We start from the raw sequence: 23879 nt of genomic DNA, 5'->3' as shown, positions 1-23879 counted from the left end.
TGATATCTGAATTAGAAAATAAAAAAAGAGAACCACAACCAATATAAGAGCTGTCGCTATAAAGGACTCTTCTCTGGGGTGAGCTTTGTGTGCTGAGTTTTTAGATGCACAGTTGGCATTATTTGCTTGTCCGTGACTTTGGGATTTGTCAGGCAAGGAAACGAGGTTTTTAGATGAAGAATGAAAACTTTCCTTGAGGGTATCTTTAAACTTAACATGTCAATCCACAGTATAATTTTATCTCTTGCAGCTCCCAGGTGCATCTTAAGTATCACCTGACTTTTTTTTCAAGGGGACCTTGAAAGTTGTTGTCAGAGGATGAACAAGTATTACCAATTATCTGTTCTCCCCTGCACTCTTCTCACAACACTGTTCCAGTCACAGCCTCAAACTGTCGGTGGTTTAAGTCCCTCAGCGAAGGATTAGTCAGGTGGGATTTACCACAACAGGTAAGAGAGTTATTCCATGCATCAAATCGTGCTCACAAAGCATGGCGGCCTACTGTGAGATGTTCCTGGCAGTTTATTGAGCGGAGGAATTCACGCCTTCTGTCAGTGTAATTCTCTACAGACATCAAAATCTGTAAGGAGACCTTTAAGGTGCCCTTACTGGATCTGTGCAGCACCAGCATAACAAACAGGCCAAACTTGGAATGTCTCTTTAAATGCAGGTGTTTGCAGTTTGGTAACATTTCTTTCTGTGGTCAGTATTGAAGGTCCTCTTTTCTGCCAGGATGACGGTGTGAGAGATGTTTTTATTCAATGTTTTGGTGTCAGAGCTTCTGCTGGGAGCTATTAATCTGAGTTTTGCGCGCATTTTTTAGTTTTGATCACACTACCTCAAATTAATGGTTTATTTATGAGTATTCAGTCAGTCAGCCTCTTTGATACAACTTAAAGTACTACCTCAAATTAATTGTTTATTTATGAGTATTCAGTCAGTCAGCCTCTTTGATACAACTTAAAGTAGTGTTTTAATATGAAATACTGCGTCATTTTATTTTCAGTGAGTGTCTTCTCCATTTTTAACTGTGTAATCTTCTTTTCCTCTAAATATTCCAAAGTTTATCCTGTTGATTCTGTTATATAAAGCACATTAATCTGTTCTCAGATGTGTGAGCAAAGTAGAGATATTAATGATGAGTGTCAAGAATGTGGCACATACTCTATAACTAATGTGAATCAAGCATCTTTAACTGGTGGTCTATTAAAAAGAAAATCACTGTGTAAAGTCATAGTGATGTCATCAGTGGTAGTGCTGATCTATAGAAGTTGATTATGCATCTTACGCCATATAGGCTTACTTAATCATTAATTAAATATGCAGATTACACAGCAGTTTGAATGTCAGTGTTAATTTTCAAAGAGAGATATTCAGAGTGTCTCCTCTTTAAATGCTCAGAAGATATGTTTCCACGATGAGCAAGGCCACTTTAAGAGTTTTTTAGACTTCACTGAAGCTAAAATTCGTCCCTTACAAGTTTTAGGATTGGGATAGTGGTGCATCATTTGCCGCTGTATTGCAATTTTTATTTATATATATATAATGTGTATATTTATATATATTTATTTACCTGTCACTCACAGATCATTGTACTGCGTGGGCCACTCTTAGATGAGTTTGCAAGGCAGCTCAATACTTAGCAGCTTAAAATGAGATAAATAAACTATGTGCATGCAAAGCACACAACACAGACACACACAAATTGTATAATTAGTTGTGTATTAGTATCAAAACTTGGTGGCAAATAGTTTTGTCATAGACAATTTGTTCTCCCCAGAGAAGTATTATTCTCGTTTCAGACAACTTTTAATGTTTAATATTTTATACTGAGCATCATTTGTACTCTCCCATTTGTTAACATGTATTCTGAATTATATATCCTTTTTGGACAATGATTTCTAAAGGGTATATTTACAGAACCACCAGTGTTTGTCTGTTAAAATCTAAAGTACTCATAAGCACTGAAGAATTAGACTTTGAGGGATTGACTGTGCATGACTTTTTGGGTCCGCACAAATGCAGTCCATAGCATCATCGTCTACTTTTGCTCTCAACAAAAAAAAGTAACTTGACCAAGATTTTGACTTGAACTTTAACAGGACAGTACGGTGTCCCACTGTGAGAAATTCTCCTGGAGGAGGCTATTGACTTTTTTATGTCCCCATTTTTCTTTGACAGGTGAGAGAAACAAGTTTTCAGAGGAGGACTGCAAAAAGCGTTCACATAGAGATTAGACAACAAATCACGTGGGACTTGGGTGGGATTCATACAGAGTGTGGTGTGTGGAGTGGTGAATGGATGAAGTACTGGACAGCAGAGAAGAATAAGGTAAAATAGGAGAGTGCTATTTATACATTCTATAAATCAAAAATGCCTCCTGAGCACTTCAATCAATAAATAATTACATATTTCAGACATCAAATCACTTTCCCCTGATGATTCTTCCACTTCCCTGGAAAACCTGGAAGATCTGAGATGTGGTTTGTGGGATTTCTGATAAATCTTTTATGCTTAAAGATGTTTTTCCCACTAGTGACGTTTCATCCACACTGAAGTTCAAGTGAAGTGCAATTAGTGTATATTCTCCCTGGGAGCAAGCTCTTCTGAATCATCTTTGTTTAATATCCACAACATAGTGACGCACACATTTTAGCCTTTCTCTTTGCACCAACGTTATCACAGCCCCAGCACTTAAGCAATAAAAGACTTTCCCCTTCTTCCTCTCTGTGTAAACCGGACAGAGATTCTCCTCTGTCTCAGGGGAAGTTGCTAATTTCAGAGCATGGCAATCGAAAACAAAAAACGTTTCCACATGAAAGGCCTCATGAATATTTACAAGTGGTAATCACAGTGGACTATTGTTATCATCACACCTCTGGTTATGCACGTACTGTGAAGCCTGTTTGAAAGACAGACATCTTGTACCTTACCATTGATGTGTAATTTGGTGTTTTTAGGTAATTGAGTGTGAAAGTGATTCCGTTATTTTTAGCTGACAATTAAGGCACGTGCAGTTTGCAGCACATTTCATCATTTTTATGCCACTTTCAAAAGAGAAAATAAAGAAATGACCTCAAGAAGCTGTAGTTTAAGATCACTCATAGTAAAGGTCAACAAGAAGTCTGCTGCATTTCCTTTTTCCAAGCGCATCTTAGTTGAGTACAAAGCGTGTACACAGAGTTCCTGAGTCTTAGATAAGATTGGATGATGCTTGTTTTCTGCTAATTTGAACACAGTGGCATAATGAGCGTCCTGACTGGATTTCTGCTGAACTGAATCAGTCCTTGCCATCAGCTTTGCTCTCTTTGGTTGTGAAAATGAAGTAGAAGAATACAACATCGTAACATCTATGATTGCTCTTCCAATTTACGGATTCACTTTTTCTTAATTTGAGTTTTACAACCATCAACAACAGCTACTGTTCGTGTCAGAGCAGATTTTTTTGTGTGGGCCTTTTCTGACATCTAGTGGACAAGTCCTTAACAGTTGGGGGGGTTTTTTTGCAGTAAAAACATTAAACTTCACTTCTTTCTATAATGTATTATCACCCTATTATGAAGACTGATAAATCTGCATTTTATACACTCATCTTCTCTGGAAGAACTGTCCAGATATTCACTCAAATTTCGTTTCACAGTTTGACAAAAACTGTGGAAAAAAAAGGTTGAAAGACTCAAGGTGGAACTTTTTGTTCGATTGACCAAAGTAAGATAAACTTCTGGTTCAGTGTGGAAGCTTTTCTTGGTTTAGAAACTCTTTGTACTTATATAATTACAACCCAATCAAGTAGTGATTAATAAAATTATGAATTGTGGTTCAAAATGCAACAGGATCTCACAGATTGAGATCCTGACTCATTTAAATGAACTTCTAAAGTTTTTAAATGAAATAAAGTCCTTATAAACATCTAGTATTGGTAAATTGTTGTTCCCCTACTAATGAAGCAGCTCATGATGTGAGGGAGTGCTGTGCACTTCTCACTGCTCACAGTTGGTATAATCTCTGTTTTGTGAGTGTGTGTAGTTTTGTAATACATGTAATTCCAATCACATCTCAAGTTCTAATTGGAGTTATCACACGTTAATCATGATTAACTATTCCACAGAGATAATAAAGCTCTCATGGTGAAGACAACAACAGTTGGACACTAGGTCATATGTTTAGCATAAATTTATCCACACTTATCTTAACATACCTCAGCTGGTACCTGATGGTTTATGAGTGTGGACAGGGGCTTTCTGAACCACTGTCTGGAGCAAGGATTTAAATACAAAAAAAAAAAACAGCGCTCACCTTATCCAGCTCAGTCTGGTTAAACTGACCTTTGGATGTGGTCGTGTCAGAGTCATCTCAATAAGTCACACATAAACCCACTGGTATGAAGAATTCAGTTCATTTCACTTTAATATGATACAATATTCAAATACAGCATGATACCATGCAGTGGGATGTAATGAAGAACAATGTGATCAGATACAGTTTTATACAATACAATACAATAATACAACGTGATGTGATACACTGCAATATGTTAGAATATGTTCAGTGTAATTCAATACCATATAGTGCAATACAATAGGGTTCAAACAATATGCTACAACATTGATGCAGATTCTTCTCTGTTCACTATCATTCTGACAAGAGCTTGCCAATTTTCTAAAAGTTTTCATTATTGTTGTATTATCATGGAAGGTATGTCAGTCCAAAGACAAAACTGTAGTATTGACCATTTAAACACATGACACAAAGTTTTCTTCTTGTCTTCTTTTGACTGTGATCTTGTAATGCATAACATGGAAGTGGCCTGCAATATGCCACAAAAAACCTGGACAAATAACACCACATGACAGCAGCTTGCCCTCAGGAGAAACCACCATGAGGTTTATTAGGACTTAATTTAACATTTTTTTAATGTAGCCAATTGAGTTGTTGTGTGCCTCCTAAAGTTTTCTTAGCAAAACTAGGAAGGAAAAGAACGAGGAGAATATGAAACTCAAGCGCAGACACAGTGAAGCTGGGTTAGTTAAAACTCACTGACACTGTGATACTCAGAGGAGAGAATCATAGGCAGGAAGAGCAAGCTGCTCTCGGTCTCTCTCTTTGTGTATTAATGATTCATCCCCTATTTTTTAAACCCGGGGATCTTCTCAGCCGCAGTAAGATAGCCCTGAACACCCATGTTTCATTAGACACACTGAGAAAAAAAATGTATTATTTAACATTTACTGAGAAATAGTCTACAGATGTTTTATAGATCAGTCTGTCATTGCTGAGAACAACGGGTTGACAGGTTGTTAATTTTTCACATGTAATTACAGATGATTTAGTCCAAGGTAGCTGACTCCTTTTATTGACTCTAATAAAGTGTACTCTATTACAACTGATACTTTATGGGTTATTTTGTTTAAATCATCAAATTATTATAAAAAGTTAGCTGAAATAGTGGCTTTATTAATTATTAATTACAACATGGAAACTTGAATGTGATCTTATTAGCATGAAGGAAGGTCAGGGTGACAGAGTAGCTCTGTCACCCTGACCTTTTTATTAACATCATGTCTGGTTCACCTCTGGGGCCACCCCTACACATCAACAGGAAATGATGAAATCTGTGCACATGAATGAAAAGGTCTCCCACAAGGTCACACACTGCTGAATTTTCTTAATTATTAATGGTAAATAACAACAAGTTGTACGTGTAGCATTCGCATTTTTAATATGGAGGTGTTTTTATTCATAGTTAAAGTTAAATGTTTCTTTCACGTGGAAAATTAATTTGGATTTTTACAACTGTATGTTCATTTCACAATTCTTTTTGACGTTCTGAGTCCAAAAACTATTACATTTATCCTGACCGAAGTCGACAGGCAGCTTCATCTCTCCACCTTAACAGAGCGCAGGTTTCGGCTGCTCCGGGCAGCAACGTTGCGCAATATTGCGCATGCCACCAAACATTTCCTGCTCGTCAGCACAACTGAGATGAGCAGAGCCGAGATCTAAGCTGGAAAGCCCATTGCTCTACCCCTCAAATCAAAGCTAAAAAAGTGAGTGTAATTCACTGACACGATTTTCCCTCTTCTGTAACTTTTTCAAAAAGGATTTTGTTCGGTGAGTGATGCGCATCCACGCTGTCAGGGGAATTCACGCTGTTGATAGTCCACTGATAGCGCACAGGACGGCATGTTCGCGCAGGGGTTCACTCCCCTCTTTTTCGCTCTCTTCTTATTGGACGCATCCCAATGGCCCGTTTGCTACCTGTCCACTATCTCCTCCACGCGGTATGATATTTAAAGCCCCCACACCCGGGGGAGCCCGCACTCTGCCTCAGGAGATAATTACACTCCTGCTCTTATAATTAAGACGTCAATAAACAAAGTAGATCGTGCGTTTTACAATAGACTGGAACATTAACACCAACTTCTGAAGTGATAAGTTTAAATTAACCAAAGACCACCATGGAGAAAGGTATGATCTGTGAACACAGATTATTTCTCTGTTGAGAGCTACTTTTGTGTGGATTTCTTAAAACAAGTGTTGAAGCGTGGTGCATTGTGGACTTTGTAAGGGCTGCCACACATTGTTGTGTTCAAAGCGTTCACTCAGCCAGTGGAGGTAATCCTGCCGTGAAAGCTGTGCTGGAATGTGTCAGAGATTTGACTGAGCTGTCAGCTGTCAAATGATCCCTGTCGCTTTGTGTGCTGCTGGTTTAACCTGCAGGCATCCCAGTGCTCTGTGTTTAACGGGTAGTTCAAAAACTCTGAAGGTGTTTACCTAACTTGAGGAGTCATCCATATCTGTTTGGGAGTTTAGTACCTTGTGTGCTGTGCTCTGCTGCTTGCAGGTTAGCTAAGCCTTGTTTATTGGATATCTGTGCATGTTTTACCAAAGAAGAAGAAGAGGTAAGTTCAGTGAGTGAAAAGTTTGTCTTTAGTGAAATAAGTTTCTACTTTTTTACTACAGTTTAGAAAAACTCGACATTATTGCATCATGCACTGAAGCTTACCACATTGTTGAGATCTGCGCTTTTCTTTGCAGTGAAGCTTCTCAGATGTATAGAAAGTTGTTAAATGATGAAATTCGTGGAGCGTCTGTCATCAAGGTTTCAGACTGTTGTTTTCATTTTTAGACCTATTCTGTAACCTTGTTATGCTAATAATCTCCCTTTTGGCAAAGCCAGTAAAACCTGTTGTGTCCCTGACGTGGAAAATACGGCAGAAGTTTGCGAGATGACAGAAATTTTGTTGTTGAATAAGTGTGTACCATGAGTTGCTGGATTTGTTTGAATATGTACAGTGGAGGTGTGGTGCATGTGCCACAGAGCTGTGTTACAAGTTTCTGCTGCCCTGTGGCATCCTGACCAATGGTTAATCCATGTGACAGACGTGTTTGTGTCTAACTCAGTTGTGTGGAGTTTAACTTTCTGATTGTCTGGAAACAGACACCTTTTATTGAAAAACTGACCAGAGGAATATCTGTTTCTATCCTGAACTACTTTATTGATGCTTGGCATGGAAGGTTCTTTAAAAAAAATATGAAAAAATGTATTAGCAGATCGTCTTTTTTATCTGATCTGTTCCAAAAAAGACAGATATAAATACTGAATCAAACCAATATCTATAATGTGTTGTTCTAAAGGGAACTCTGTCCAAACTAGGTCTGGCCTCCAAGTGTAGCCTGCCATTCATGTATTCTCCATCAATATCAGTTGTCCCTTTTCAGGCTCAGCTGAGCATTAACTATGCAGTTACACTGCTATCTTAATGTTTCTGGAGCTTTTATTTACATTGAGAAAGCTACAAACAATTATTCCTTTACATAATCAACCCCTGTCAAAATATTCAATGTAGGTGCCTTTTTTTAACAGCCCGTAGCAACATGACAGAGTTTTGGAAGGAGCACTCAAAGGGCGCCACAGTGGAGGAGATGATGCTGGACTCTCGAGCCAAGGAGCTGACCCAGCATGAGCTGCCTGAGATCCTCTCCATGCTGCCATGCCTGGAAGGATACAGAGTGCTGGAGCTGGGAGCTGGCATTGGGTGAGCACACAGCTGCATAGACTCTATCTGTGCTTCTAGTCAACTTAAGATTTTCTCCTCTGTTACAATAAGGAGAAATTAAGGTCACAGTCTGTGATAGAAGCCACTAGCTGCGAATCTAAAGAACAAGTTTTTACTCTGGAGACGACTGCTCACACCTCTATAACAGATCCTTGTTTTTTTCCAAGCACCAGAAAATGCATGGGAAGTTTTTCTAATATAAACTTGATTGAAAGTGTTTGTTTTTGATTTATTTTTAATCAATCAAATGTATTAACAGTCGCTACACCAGCCACCTGTTGACCAGGGCCGCTCACGTGACAGCTGTTGACTTCATGGACAGTTTTGTGGAGAGGAACAGGCAAGACAATGGTCACCACAGCAACGTTACCTTCCTCCAGGCTGATGTCACAAAGATGGATGTCCCCAAAAACAGGTTTGTGTTACGACTGCTTTCTTAGAGCAATAAACTCACAAATTATCTGCAGGTCTTTTGGTCAGGGTAGGAAATTGTGACAGCTTGATCATTTAACACTAAAAAAGGGGGTTATGTTTTGTTTGGGAGCTGTACTCTTTGTTTGGTACCTCAGTGGTACTTTCACATAGTTTTCAGCCAAAAGAAAATCCCTATTTTGTCATATTAGTGTTTCAGAAAACACTTATCTCAGTCTCTGTCTGAAATTCTTTGAAGTAGCTGCTGTCGCTTTAAGCCTCCCTGCTTCACAAACCTCCTTCCCACTGATTGGCCGGATTCTCTGGAAACCTTTTGGAGACAGAGCTATCTGCAGATCTCAGAGTTTGAGGTCTGCCTCTCCACTGTGTCATGGACCAGATAGGAGATCCTTATTTGATGACCTCATCATTTCAGCAAGTCTCTGAAGATCTCTAATGTTTGTAAAACAAAGAGTTTTTGAGCCTTTTGCAGACAGAATAGAGCAGTTTGAAAATAAGCTCATATTTAGTCTTGATTTCCATCTCTGTTGCAGTATATCCAGGTTTAAAATATGGGAAAGCATCACACCATCTCTTTAATCATTGTTAAACCTTTCATGCCTCTCTTCAGTGTTGACTTCATCTTCTCCAACTGGCTGCTGATGTATCTGACTGACGAGGAGCTGAAGGCCTTCATAGAAAAGACGCTGAGCTGGCTGCGTCCTGGAGGATGTCTTTTCTTCAGAGAGTCATGCAACTACCGGTCAGGTACAGAGCAAATGATCAAACCCCAACAAGTCTGTATCAGAATTAACGACGGAAGAAATTGAGAAAAAAAAATATTTCACCGAACTATGAGCTTTTTCATGAATTTCAATGGCTCTCAGATGAACGAATGATGAGTTGTAATTGGTATTAAGTTTTGGGTCTTGATCATTTTTTAACATTAAGTTTTACCCTACAACAAAGGTGACTCCAAGAGGGAGTTCAACCCCACCTGCTACCGCACTGAGGCTCAATACAGCCACCTGGTAACATCCATTCAAGTGGAGGACACAGAGGCGGACCAAAAGTTTGGCTACGACATTGTGTTGAAAAAGAAAGTTCGAGCATATATTGAGGTACAGCTGTTTGACCCTCTGAAATGACAATTTGAAACCAGGAGCTGATGGAAGGTATGCACTCTTTCTGTCTTATCCCATCCTTTCTGTCATGTCTCGGTTGTCTTCTGTCTCCAGATGAAAAACAATCCCAATCAGATCTGCTGGATGTTGGAGAAAGTTCCCCGTTCCTCAGGCACGCAGAACGGATTCAGCACCTTCCAGCAGTTCCTGGACAACCAGCAGTACACCAACACAGGTATCCTGCGCTACGAGAAGATGTTTGGGGCTGGATATGTCAGCACGGGTGGACCCAGCACGACCAAGGTAGGAAAAACATGAAATAAAAACATCCAAAACAATGTCTGAATTATTTGATATGAGCCTTTTGGAGTGATTTTATTATGCAGGTTTATCATAGTGTCTCTTCTGCTTTAATTGAGCTCAGAAAAAAACTTCTTTCATCACAGGAATTTGTGGACATGCTGAACCTTAAGCCAGGGGAGAAGGTTCTGGATGTTGGCTGTGGCATTGGTGGAGGTGACTTCTATATGGCAAAGGTTAGGGCAAAGATGTCTTGCTTAGCTTAATAAATGATCAATGGTGATGATAATAATGAGAAAAAAGTGCTCTTAAGGACTCTTGACTGTGATTGTTTCAGACCTTTGGAGTGGAGGTGCTTGGCCTTGACCTCTCAGACAACATGGTGAACATCGCCATGGAGCGGGCCATCGCAGAGAATCTGCCATCTGTATGTTTTTCATAATCCCAACATTTTCCTGTCCTGATTATGTCACCACAAATGATAGAGGTCTAAACACTTGTGTGACAATAAACAATCTATAATAGTATTCTCTCTGTGTTAGGTCCAATTTGAGGTGGCTGATGCCACCAAGAGGATTTTTCCTGAAGGTTCTTTTGATGTGGTCTACAGCAGAGACACCATCCTGCACATAGACGACAAATTAGCCCTCTTCAAACGCTTCCATGTCAGTTCTTATACATATTTAAGTATTAATATCAAGATATATTCTATTGATTTCTTAACTGTTTTTTTTAAATATATTTTAATGTTCTGCTTGTGCTTTGTGTACAGTCATGGTTAAAGCCTGGCGGAAGGTTACTAATCAGTGACTACTGCTGTGGGGAGAAGCCCTGGACACCAGTCTTTGAAGCTTACGTCAAACAGAGAGGCTACATCCTTTATACACCCTCACAGTATGGCAAGGTAAACATAGTAGAGCCAACTTATGCAATATTTTGTGGGAGGCTGGTCTGCCCTATGGGGAGCGTAACCTTTTGGTCAGTTTTATCAATATGTAACAATAAGATAAGCACACAAACCAGTGCTGGGCCATGGGTTCACCGCAGTTTGTGTAGATGCACTTAAGACCAGGTTTTCTGAATATACTCTCTGGTATTGATCCAATATGTTTTCAAAGTTAAAAACACAAAATGTATATTTTTTTTATTCAAAACTTTTATGCAGTTGTTAAAATTCCAGGCCAATAAATCCACAAAGCCTATATATCCAGAGATTAACCTCATCAAAGGTAAAAGGAAGGATTTGAAAAAAAAAACTGTCCAACACAACACTTAGCATAACAAATAACAGATTCATACTCTAGCATAACTGTATGAGCAACATGTGCCTCAAACAAGGAGTAGAATGATCAAAGGTGAAAGTGGTGCAGCTTTGTTTACTACCAGCAGATGGTGTTCTTTCTACTTCAACTCTGTTTTCTCATTTCATGCAGTTCATCGAGGAAGCCGGCTTCTGTAATGTTCAGGCAGAAGATCGGACAGCCCAGTTCATCCAAGTGATAAAGACAGAGCTGCAGAGAGCTGAGACCATCAAGGATGAATTCATTGAAGTAGGATCCCACATGTCTACACACACACACACTCATACACAAATGTACTGTTTTTCTACAAAGTTCTGTGGCTGTTAGTGTAAACATACCTGCCTTTGTCCCCTGCAGGAGTTCTCTGAAGAAGACTATCTTGCAATAGTAAACGGATGGAGAGAAAAACTGGGACGCTCCAGCAGTGGAGACCAAAGATGGGGACTCTTTTATGCAACAAAGGATTGAGTGGTTGCAATAAGAATGGAGAAGATGATAACAGAAAAAGGAATGTCTTTCCTTGTTTTCTTATTGTCTGTGCTTTTATCTTTAACACTTTATTCAAAGTGAGTTTCCAAGAATGTGTTCGTGTGCGGGCGAAGAAGTTGGAGTAAGTTCTGCAGTTATCTCAGTGTTAATACCCTGAAATACAAGGGGAGGCAGTGCCAAATCACACATTACACACATATAAACCATTAGTTTATAAGCTTTCCTGGAGTATGCTAATAAATTCAGCACAACTTTTGGCATATTATCGAAACAGAAATAGACCAGGTGTGATAATTTGCAGAAACAATTTCTATAACTGTACACATCTGCCAGCAGAGACAAATGTTTCAAGGACTTTAACAAAAGTAGAGATGTCTGTTTGACATTTTGACTCTTACAGTTGAGAGGTTAAACTGTTGCATGGTGTAAAGGGGGTTGTACTCACGCTCTTAAACCATCAACAGAAAGTTGTCCTGATATCAACCCTTTCTTTTCCTGTAATAAAAAAATGGTTTAAAGTCAATAAAACACCTGATAACTAACTACATTCAGTATTTTGTCTCTTTTTAAGCATCTGTTGCAAAAGTCAGCTAACATTTCAGTGTTGTAATGTGCAACATAAAGATTTCTTAGTGATGGTAACATTTCATGTAATGCATTATCACTCATCTTCTTAAGCTCCTCCTACACTTTGTTTAACATTTACTACTGATTCCTTCTCTGAGTCTTGAATAAAAGGGCTATATTATCTGTATTAACCTTCCCGCTGGTACAACACTGACAAAAACTCAAAATCTTATAAAAAGCTGAACTGAACCAGATTTTCTGGGACAATATTAAACGAAGTGGTCATCTCTCCTTTGTGCAAGATGAGAGAAAAGAAACCAAAAATGACATAAGAAAAGGTCAAACCTGGACTAAAGTCAGCATGATATATGTAATGAGAGCTTTCATTGTGATTGATTTGTTGTGTTGGGTTGACCGGCAGCTTCTACTCAAAGATCTGCTCTCATCCTCCCAAAAGAGTGTCATTGACACACTTTATTGACCATGAGAGTTTGTCTTGTATGGTTTTCAGTAGAAAAATGCATGTTTCTGGTTAAAAAACAAACTTGAATGATATGCAGTCATCCGACAGCTGGGTCAACAGGAAAAACATGGCAGGTCTAATCCGTTGTTTTTGCGTGGTTTTGACAGTAGATGGTGGTATTGAGTGACTGAGTTGTTTTTTAATTAATTTTTGTTGTTGTTGATGTTGTTGTTGTTGTTGTTGTTGTTGTTGTTGTTGTTGTTGTTGTTGTTGTTTTTAATTATAAGTCTCTTGTAGCCTGTTTACTATGGGAGTCAGGGAAGCACTCTCAAAGGTACATCTAGCACCCTTAAATTTATAATTACAGAGCTATGTGCACTAGATTTTTGTTCATTTGTGTGTTTTTTACAATAGGTATTTTGAAGATATGTTAATCTTATATTCTATATATTTATTTGATCAACTTGCTGTCAATCATTTCATGAAACATATTCCTCCATTTAGTCCATTCAGGAACCCCACTCCAACCCTCTCTGCAGCTGGTTTCATCTAAAACCCAAAATGGGACTGTGTAAACTGGCACAGACACAGGAAATGTAGGGAGCAATGGGTTCCAGAAACATTCAGCAAGGCAGCAAGCCACTACAATTTTAAAATATTAATGATAGGAAGTTTTACATACTCCTGCAGCAGCTTCAGACATCAGTGGTGCCCTATTCAGGAGGTTCAGTTGTCTGGTTTGTTAGTTATCATCATCATGTGAGCGTCTTGTTTGATACTGATAGTTGGAGCTCAGATCCAACCTGACAGTTTATAAGTGTACTGAAATTTATTCCACTAAAATATTAAAGGTAGTAGGAAGCTAAAAAATAAACTCTAAATAATTTCATGATTTAAAGGAAAAACTCTCACCCCTATGAAAAACTCAGATGCTTAAAAATGTAAACAGTGGGTTAATTCTAATAATATAACAGATAACAGACATAAAAGGGGCATAGCTCACTTCATATCTTAAAAAAGTAATATTTTAAAGTAGCATGTTTTTTAAAATAACCAATGCAATGATGTGTTAATTCTTTTAACCTAGCATTCATTCTTTTTAACCTCCTAAAAATAATTATTCTGCCCATGATAATAGTAGTTCTTGTATAAATTCAATAGATTTTTGCAAAAAAAAAAAAAAAGAAAAAAAAAAAAAAAAAAAAAAAAGCACAGTCTATCTTGGACTTCCTTAAAAAGTTTTTGGTGTCAATTTTTTGTGAATCTCATTTGTGAAAAATACCTGGTTTTGAAATGAAGACGTGTGGGTATCTATGTCACAATTTCTCTTGGGGTTAAGCACCCCTAAAAGTCTGGTTAAAAAAACGCCCCTGCCATATATGTTTGCCACTGACTTCATAATTTTTTTTTACAGTTATAAATAATGTGACCGGAAGTCTTTCAGAAATATGGTGATTTGCAGAATAGACATGCAATGCATAATGATCAAATCTAAAATCTAAACAAAGGAATAAGTAAACAGCATGATGTATAACTAAGAGTGCGCTTGAGCAACGTACTCCAATTTAAAACATACATACATAGATAAATAAATAAACTCTCTTTCTAGAATTTATTAAACAGATTTCGCTTTTTCGTTTAGAACTACAAATAAAACTTTTGTCGGTAGTTACCCTCCAGCATGCCAGATGACTTCCGCATACAGTTTGTGTCGTAACGCCCATAATGCATGACTCTTGACGTACCTGCGTGCAGTATAAAAAATTCACTCGACCCCGGAGGAATAAACTTGTCCGTGAAATATGGCGAGGTTGAGCGAGCATGGGATCCGCTTGAGTTCGGTGGGTGTTCTTTGCATTTCTTTTTAAGTAATTGTTTTAAATCTTACGGCGAGAGTAGCCTAATTAAACTGCAGGAATAGAGGAATGAAAAGTGAAACAAACTCTCCGATTCTGTGGTTTTCTAGATGAGTCCTTCCTTCTTAAACAGCAACTCCACGAGTCATACCTGGCCGTTCAGCGCGGTGGCAGAGCTCATAGGTGAGTGATATTTTAAAGACTTATTCTTGCATCCCTCGCACCTGCAGCCCCCGAGCGCTCCTCTTCTTTCTGTCGCATCTTCTGGTCTCTTTCATGCACAATGACTGGGTGTCTCACCACATTTGCGTTGATGTTTAAATTGCCTAATTCGACTTCCTCTTTCACACCTTTGAACGTCTTATTGTTACCATTCACATCAGTCAGAAAGTGTTAATATCAGTGTCATGCTACCAAATGTTTTAATCTCGTAATGTAATATAAGCAAATTAATTCAATTCACGTCAAACAATGAACTCAAGTTCATATTTATTTTTTTATTACTTGGTGTTCCTCCACGTGATGCAAAGCGTCTGTCTCTGTTTAGTCAACATCAACATTGATCCACTGTGTGCTCGCTGATTGGTCCGGATGTGCTGGCTGTCTGTTGGCTGGTCACACTCAGACTCTGTGGAGGGAGTGTGCTGTCCACTCCCGACTGCTTTATTAGAGTTTCCACAGATAGACGGGACGTAAATTAGGTATTGTGTTAAATGTTCAGTCTTATGTATAAAACCCAGATGGTTACACGTTTGCACAATTACAAAGAAAAGCTTAGAAAAAGGTAATTGAAACTTTTTGTATTTGTTTTTGGGTTGGGGCTTTTTTTGTTGTTGATGTTGTTTTTTGTTTACACTTTCCAATAATGTGTTTTCTCATCTCATTTCTATTTGCAACAATGTTGAAAGTATTTTTGTTATTCTTAATACTCATAATATTATGTTGTTTTTTACTTTACCTGTGGAAGATAACATTAGGTAATGGTTATATGTGATGTAACATTATAACGGTCGGATTTGTTAATATTTTCAGATGTCTACAACCCATTTTATAGTTTCAGTTAAAGGGTCCTCAAATTTTAAATCAATCACATCTAGTGGTTCATTAGGAAACTAAAACAAATTCTGTCAGCAGCACATGCATCAGAAATTAACACAACCCAACACCTTAGTTTTCTTCTTCTGCTTCTTCTTCTTCTTTTTTACATTAAAACATCCATTTCAGCTTCAGATTCATTCTCAAACCTTAAATCTGTGTAACAATTTTCTTGTTTGTTTATATCAGGGAATAGCTTCCTTCCGACATCCATCTTTAAATGATCACTTTCCTTACTTATGTTGCAGACAATGCATCAGACCCTGGTGTGATGGCTAAGCAGATCTGGATAGACGTAGTTGAAGAGTCGTCTGTCCTCTGTATGACTTTCACTGATAATGGCAGCGGTATGACCCCCAACAAGCTGCATAAGATGCTCAGGTAAAATACACATGAAGCCCAAAAGAGCATGCAAACCTTAAAAAGTGTGAATTTTTTTAAAAGTTTCTGACATTTGGAGTTTAAATATCTTATATTGATAATAAGGAATAATTATTCTGCAGTTAAAATGACTTTTTTTTATTTGCAACATAGAAGCATCTCTCTCCTCACCATCTCTCCCTGTCACCTGTGTCCAGCTTTGGTTTCACAGAAAAGGGCTCAGGTAAGGCCAGTCAGCAGGCCATCGGTGTGTACGGGAATGGCTTTAAGTCAGGCTCTATGCGTCTAGGCCGTGACGCACTCATTTTCACCAAGAATGGAGGCTGCCAGACTGTGGGGATGCTGTCTCAGACTTACCTGGAAAACATCAAGGCCCAAGCCGTCATCGTGCCCATTGTGCCATTCAGCCAGCAAACAAATATCCTTCAGCATCAATTATCATTACCTCCAAGATCATGGATCAAAAAAAGGAGCCGCATATGAAATGGAAATAGTTGTCAACAACTTTCAAAGTTAAACAAAGCAGGAGGGTCGAATTCTTCATACAGGTTGCTAGAGGAAATGTTTGTCATTTTGTATCTTCCACATGTCCTGACCTTAACTCAGTGGTACAGTCTCTTGTGGTGACTGAGGACTCAGAGGCCAGTCTGGCTGCAATCCTTCAAAACTCTATCCTCACCTCTCTGGAGCAGATACATGCTCACTTTGACTCTATCAGCTCAAAAAAAGGCACAAAGATACTAATCTGGAATATTCGCAGGTAAAAAAAAATCCTCATGCAGAGTTTTGGTTATGGATGGATGAAGGGATATTTTACTTGTACTAATTCCTTTGGTTTGAATTATACAAAAATTCCTGTTTTAGTATCCATAATGTACAGCATGTGAGCCATCCAAGTATGCAAACACAGACTCAAACACGGACAGGCAGCCCTGCAATCCCCACATTTTCTGTTTGTCTAAGCATGCCTTTAAACAAATCAATGCAAAACCTGATTGCAGTAAAACAACCCCCTTCTTTTCCACCGTGTGAGGACCTGAGATAAAATTGAGGACCATTTTGGATCATGGCTCGTGTGGCTCTGTCACTGTTACATTTCTGTTTGAAGAGTCTGTTTGTGTGAAAGACGTTTCAGACTGCTTTACTTCCTCTTTACACTGAAGTCAGAAATGGTGTGTGAAATGATCTTTATCAGTAACACCAGCTACTACATTAACCACATTTAAAACCCACAGGAAGCTTTCTACCATCATTTCGGCGCTGTTTTAGATCTCCTCAAAGACTAAGTCTAGCAGTAGTGGCATTTTTTTTTTGTTACCAGTTTTTTTTTGTTTTTTTGTCATTACCTGTTAAATATGTGCTGTCTTTGGTGTTACCCTGAAGGGCTAAAGATGGGAATCCAGAGATTGACTTTACAACTGATAAGAGTGACTTCCGTTTGCCGGAGATTCAGATCGAGGAGCTAAAGAAAGGTCTGAGGAACAGTGGATCTCTGCGAACTGAACAGAACATCCCTGACATGCACTACAGTCTCAGGGTGAGAGGAGAGGAAAATATGTCATCTAAGTAGATAATTGAAATTAGCATGATAGGTATTATTAATAGGAGATATGACGAAGTGGTGTCCTTTCAAAAAGCTGACATCCACTCACCGAAGACTTTATCTTCTGACTGAAAGAAAGCATATTGATATAAAATAATAACAAATGGGATTAGATTCAAACACAACAGGTCCAGGTTTTCTAAATGTAAAATATTTTCAATGTCAGCTCTGCTTTTATGTATTTCCCTGTGTTTGTTGCAGGCCTACCTCAGCATCTTGTACTTGAAGCCGAGGACTCAAGTTATTCTAAGGGGGACGAAGGTTCTGGCCAAGCTGGTCTCTAAAAGGCTGAAACACATCGAGCATGATGTATACAAGCCCCACTTCAGTGTATCCCTTTCCTGTATGTGGTCTCATCAGTGTTAATGGCAATAAAATCATAATCTGTGTGTATATGCGCAGAAAGGAAGAGGCAAAATGATGCCTAGAGAGAGCTAGATCAATAATGATGAAAAGTGAAAACGCAACCAGATTAAGTAGCCACAAAACATCCTCAAGGCCCAACATCTGACAGCAATATGCAAGTTAAAACCTCTCAATATGGTATGCAAACCAGGCAGTGTTGTTAATAACCTTGACTGACATCCATCAGAAAGACAAAGTGAAGGTGACATTTGGGTTGAACCCAAAAAACAGAGACCACTTCGGAATCATGATGTACCACAAGAACCGGCTCATTAAGGCCTACGAGAAAGTAGGCTGCCAAATGAAGGTAGAGCAGAATGATCACGCTACATGTCTAAATGCTGTGTTCAAGGATCCAACTGTTGCTTATATCTCTCTCCCAATGTCTCACAGACTTCAGGTCAAAGGTCAGGAGTTGGGGTCATTGGTGTTATTGAGTGTAACTTTCTCAAACCTGCTCACAACAAGCAAGACTTTGAATATACCAAGGAGTACAGGTACGTGACACACACATGACGTGCTAATCATAGAATACAAAAAGGACTTTTATAACCTGAAATCACAAAGGAGTAATCAAGGGTTCTCATTGTAGTTTTCTAAATGTGAAAGTTGTCATTTTTAGTTTAGTCTTTATTTAATGTATATTTTAGCATCATGCCTGTTTAAAAAGATATTGTGATTCATATGTTACAAATACTTAAGGCTTTGGTAATGATAATGTCTGAAATAGAAGTTTAAAAAAGTCCCTCTTATTCTTTTTTTCTTCTCCATAGACTCACTCTTGGTGCTTTAGGACTAAAACTGAACAACTACTGGCAAGAGGTGACAGAGAAGAAGGCCAGAGAGCGTGAGTTTCAGGCTCTGGACAGAGATGATGATGATGATGAAGAACAGGACACTGTCAAGTGAGTGTGGATTGTTTCTCCTCACTAATGTGTCTTTGTAACACAGCTCTGTAACACCTAAAAAGACAGTTCAGATCACTTTGTATGATTTTAAACAAGTTCAACAAGTCACACTGCTCATTTTTTTTTTTCAACGGATAATTAATATGATCCAGTTACTGCAGGTCAGTCGTTTTTCTGTACCTGCAGAGACTTGTTCGTCAAACCGAAAGGGAAAATAAATGGTTTTTTTTTTTTTCTCAAGTTTGATACCAATTACTCTTGATGTATGTGAACTTAATGCAGCAGAGCGTACAGAGAGTGTCTTTAACAAAGTTTTTGGTACAAAAGTAGCTTCATGTGTGCAGTTAACTAAACTATGAAACTGATTTCAAAATATTAATATTAACTCTTTTTGGAGTCTTTATTCATACTCTGGTGTTCTTTTATGCTTACAAGCGTGTGTGTGTGTGTGTGTGTGTTTGTGCACAGGGGTCCTGTATGGCTACAGTGTGAGGAGTGCCTGAAGTGGCGAAGTGTCCCTGAGGGTCAATACAAAGAGGTCCCTGAAACTTGGACCTGCAGCCAGAACCCTAATCCACGTTACAGGTGTGGGTTTTTTTCCCTTCCCTTTTCAAGTGAATTCAGATAAGAGGTAGTTTGCAAATGAGACATTATTTCATCTTGTTACAGGGCGGTCTTGAGAGCCTCTCTTTGTCATATTCCATAAGTCTGGAATAAAGTTTATCTATCTATCGATCTATCTATCATTGGTCATATTTAAAGCCGTGTCTCTCTGGGTTTCAGAAGCTGCTCCTCACCAGAGGAAGCAGAAGAGAGCGAGGAGCAGTTGACACCGAGCTACCAGAAGAACCACAGGAAGCAGTAAAATCCCATTTCTTTCTAGTGCTCAAACCCTTTCTATGCATGTGTGGGTCTTTGTGGTTAGGTTCACAATTTTTTAGAAGGGGGTTTTGGGGCCTCTCAGTTTCACACTCTTGTTTCCGGTAGTAGTACTTGTGACTGTGTGGCTTAAAACAGAGAACAGTGTGAAACAGTAGTTTTCGTTTTGTGCTTTGGTTCTTTTGTACTAGTTTTGCCCGTTTATTTTTTTTTGTTGGTTTTTTGTGTTTTTTTCACATGACATCATGCAATTGGCAATAACAAAGAGGTGCGATTGAAACAACTTATTCTTCTAATACTTTTGTCTCATTCCTGAATGGTATCTTAAGCCCCTTTTCCACCAAGCGGTTCAGTTCGGTTCATCTCGGCACCTTTACTGCATTTCCACTGACTAATCCTGGGACAGATCCCTAAATAACCAAGACGAGCCATCCCACTTTTTCGGACCCTTCCATAGGGGTGCCAGACTAGACTGATCCGCTCCCAGAAGGTGGAGCTACAACACTGCAGACCGTTGATTGGTCAAAAGAATCGTCACTTAGCGTGCAACAGCAGCTCACTCTCCCCTCACGGCACACATCCTTCTCTGAAACAAAAACTGATTGTGCTTTGTAACAAAGAGCGAGAACCCATTTGCAGGGTACACTGTGTTGCACTGCTATGCCAGCATGCTACTATTTAAGTGATACAGCTATCAGCACCTGGCTTACACGTTGCCTACTACAAGGGGGCACATTTGGCTGTGGAAACGCAAACCGAGCCAACCCGTACCAAACTGTTCTGATCTACACCTGACTGCTTGGTGGAAACAGGACTGCAGACTTCTGCACGGCCAGTGTGTGCTGCATATATCCTGCAACTGTGTCCTTTGCCACTCAATCCTATTTCTTCTTTTTGTTGATGAATATTTAAAAAAGATGAACAGAAACACCATCAAATCAGGACAGAGAAGTATTCACTAAAAGTCAAAGATGCTTTATACCTGTCTGCTCTTTTGTCTCTGTGTTTTTAGGGAGCCCCAAAAAGGCAGAAAACGAGAGAGGTCTTTTGAGGTTTGTTCTTTTAATTTATTAAGTTACCTATGCTTTAGCACCGTTGAATAGAGATTTCCGGTCTAAGTGTAATTTGTCTTTTGTCCTGCAGGTGTGCACCGCCCAAGATCGAGAAGCTAAACATCAAACCCTCTCACGCTGTTCATCAGAGCCGAGCCAGTCCACGCACACACCTCAGCACCAAAGAACAACAGAGAGACGCCACACAGAGGAAAACACACTGAAACCAGATGAGACAGACACAGATTTAAGGGCTGATTATCTCACAGACGCACACACAGGGGGTGATACTACAATGACACAGAGCACAGCTACAGATGAAATCTCACACACACAACAGGAACCTGCCAGAAAGGAGACAGTTATTAAGACCAAAGACAGACCAAAACAAGCTCAGGATGAAGAGGGAGACAAATGGAGGGACGTGGAAACAGAGGAGGAGAACCCAAACTTATTGAGGTGGGGTATGTTGCATGCAAGTTCTGATGCATGAGAAATCTAACAGCAATAATTATTACAAAGGAACTTTGTGTGACATACTTCATCCACAGGAGGGTGCCAAAATCCACACAAAAAAGAAGATTCTTTGTTTCTCATTTATTAAATGGTTAATATTTTATAATCACAACTGTGAACTAACATGCTTTATCTTCTTTAAAAGATTTTAAAGAGAAGTACTCTTCATGTCACAACAGTGACTCATTCATTCAAGAACAAATAGTTTGTCCCTGGAGTAGTCATTATAAAGTTGATTCGTTTGATATTTGTTAAAGTTATTATACATTTTATTCCTACAATTCAATCTGAATCAATATTTTTGCTGAGATCAAATAGTTCTGAAAATTTAAGCGTAACACAAAGCAAAATGAAGGTGTTAACATAAAAAAGCACAGGACTGTGCCTGTATTATTTTAACTCCTATCAACTCATTTTCAACACTTGATCAAGTTTTAAACCAACTTGATCACTTTTTAAAGACTTGGTCCAGATGTGTACATGGAGTAATGCCTCTGCAATGATTGGTTATTTTGAAAACAAATCTCAAAGATGCTCAAAGTGCCTTTGTTTACAATCCTGCACTGTATTCATCCAAGCTGATGAGATTTTTTTCCCTGCAGTTTAAAAAGGAAACTGGGCTCATTATTTTCCTATGCCAAAAAGAAGCATTGTCTTGGTGAGAGGCAACCAGAAGAGACAAACCCTGAAAGACAAAGACTTCAATTTAAGAAGATTGAAGGGGAGAGCAGCAGCAGTAACTGGGGGGAGAAAAGAGGTGACACTGCACTGCGAACCCCCACCAGCCTTGCCTGGACCCACTCATTCTCCTCCACACAACAAACAGTGAAGGTTTCTCCTCTGAGTCGCACAGTGAACAGATCAGTCCATCCAGAAGGGGGCGACAGAGATGCTAACATGCAGAAGCTAACCATGTTGGAAAAAGAGGCCCAGAGGCTTCGGAGGTTTTTAGGTCTAGAAGTCACAAAGATATCACAGAGCACCATGACAGAGTCTGAAAGTGGCGCAGGGAATCAAGTTGGACCAACCACAGCAAGCAGAGAGGTCAGCTGCCAAACAGAGGAGGCTGAGGTCAGCAGAGCTTACACCTGTTTTTCGATTAACCTAAATTAAAACCACTCTGTCCATAAATCAGACCAAGCAGTGACACTTTTACGCATTACCCATTCTTCTTCTGTTCTCTCATTAGACCTCCTCATCCAGCAGTCTGGGCCAGGCTCCAAGACTTCAGGGTCCCCTGTTCCAGGGTCAGAAAGCTCTGTGTGGGTCCAAAGAGCAGCCTGAACAGAACAGAGGCAGAAAGGAGAAGACAGACACTCAGGGCAAGATCAATGACAGCGAGTCCTGTGAAGAAAGCAGGTGAGGTATTTTTGTGGCACAGTACAGGGCATTCATCTGTTTAGACAGGGTTTGCATCAGTATCATGCTTATATTAGTTTTCTGGTTGAAAACTAGGTATCCTGCCTGAGTAATTATTTTATTTTTTCAGATGTTTTTTTTTATTATTTGAGAGCTGTAAACATGTTTCTAAATCCAGTGTCTACTTTTATTTCCTGTCTTTGTACAGACAAGGTAAGTTCCCTAAAGCAACAGCTGAAAATGAGCTTTGCTGCTGACTTTGACGCATGAAAAAGGAACATAGTCTTCTCTATAATCTGGTATGTAGTCTAGTTTTGAGGAGCCATTCCCTGCAGCTAAGAGGACTGCTTCTCTGTGTGTGGACATAATTGCTCTACTTACAACCAAAGCCAGTCCAAACATTGAAAGCTTAAATGATGAGTCTCTTGTGGGGTTTTTAGCTCTGACTGTCCGGAAATGTTTAAGTCATGCCCTCTATCCATACATTCATACAAAACTTTAATTATCTGTTCACCCCAGTGGCTGAACTGTCTGGTAGCTTTATTAAGGCATCTGTGTCTAATCAGATCTGCACAGGAGACTCTGCTCAGCATCCGAAAGAACGTGGTAATGCTTCTCACGGCCCTCCTGCCTCAGCTGGACCTGGCTGGCATCAGTATGGAGACCAGTGATGTGGATAGCATCCTGCAGCAGATCATAGAGGTCAACTCACTGTAGTTACCATCATTTTAAGTAAGCAGGATTCTATGGACAGATGTTTATATGTTTAAACTGCTAAGAAAATAATCCAACAGTACAGTCTAATTCACTTTTTTGATAAGCTTTATCTAAGGTGAGGCTCATTCATTATCAAGCTATTTGCAGCTTTTACACATTAATACGAGTTCATGGAGGTTTTTATTTGAATGTAACATCAGTGGTGCTTCGAAGAAATTTCATTGCCTCAGCCTGTTCCTTTGCATGTATAAGCCCTTTAATTTAAAGTTAACTCTCTTAATATAAAAGGTGTAATGTGTTTTGTGTGCTTTGCTTGTTTGTGGTTAATTACACTTGTATTTAAATTAACGCATGCAGAGTTGTGAAGAAAAACTTTTTTCTAAGAAATACTTA

The 23879-nt window shown here is 39.1% G+C and overlaps 2 protein-coding genes across 3 annotated transcripts; both read left to right on the top strand.

The window, feature by feature from the left end:
• Positions 1-5969: 5969 nt before the first annotated feature.
• pmt (phosphoethanolamine methyltransferase) lies at positions 5970-12208 on the top strand. Of its 2 annotated transcripts, none has more exons than XM_074674434.1 (12): positions 5970-6047; positions 7868-8039; positions 8320-8475; positions 9103-9239; positions 9441-9592; positions 9710-9898; positions 10042-10131; positions 10233-10322; positions 10438-10560; positions 10668-10799; positions 11329-11445; positions 11554-12208. In XM_074674434.1, exons 2-12 carry the CDS (start codon positions 7879-7881, stop codon positions 11662-11664), a joined length of 1458 nt encoding a protein of 485 aa, XP_074530535.1. In that variant the 5' UTR covers positions 5970-6047; positions 7868-7878; the 3' UTR covers positions 11665-12208. The 2 variants fall into 2 exon arrangements, with proteins under 2 accessions (XP_074530535.1, XP_074530533.1); XM_074674432.1 differs by lacking the exon at positions 5970-6047 and adding an exon at positions 6375-6468.
• Positions 12209-14499: 2291 nt separating this feature from the next.
• Positions 14500-23654, top strand: LOC141793684 (MORC family CW-type zinc finger protein 3). Its single transcript, XM_074674515.1, has 17 exons — positions 14500-14556; positions 14682-14754; positions 15915-16047; positions 16245-16462; positions 16660-16807; positions 17431-17584; positions 17852-17980; positions 18243-18362; positions 18449-18552; positions 18829-18960; positions 19432-19548; positions 19747-19824; positions 20855-20894; positions 20986-21353; positions 22013-22481; positions 22600-22769; positions 23336-23654. Exons 1-17 carry the CDS (start codon positions 14518-14520, stop codon positions 23484-23486), a joined length of 2643 nt encoding a protein of 880 aa, XP_074530616.1. The 5' UTR covers positions 14500-14517; the 3' UTR covers positions 23487-23654.
• Positions 23655-23879: the final 225 nt, after the last annotated feature.

Source organism: Halichoeres trimaculatus, unplaced genomic scaffold (assembly GCF_033239565.1).
Source record: "Halichoeres trimaculatus isolate MK-OKI-2021-1 unplaced genomic scaffold, fHalTri1.1 fHalTri1_scaffold_7, whole genome shotgun sequence".
In the NCBI taxonomy this organism is placed as follows: Eukaryota; Metazoa; Chordata; class Actinopteri; order Labriformes; family Labridae; genus Halichoeres; species Halichoeres trimaculatus.
The sequence above is the reverse complement of the archived record's forward strand: the minus strand, read 5'-3'. Positions and strand labels throughout refer to the sequence as shown.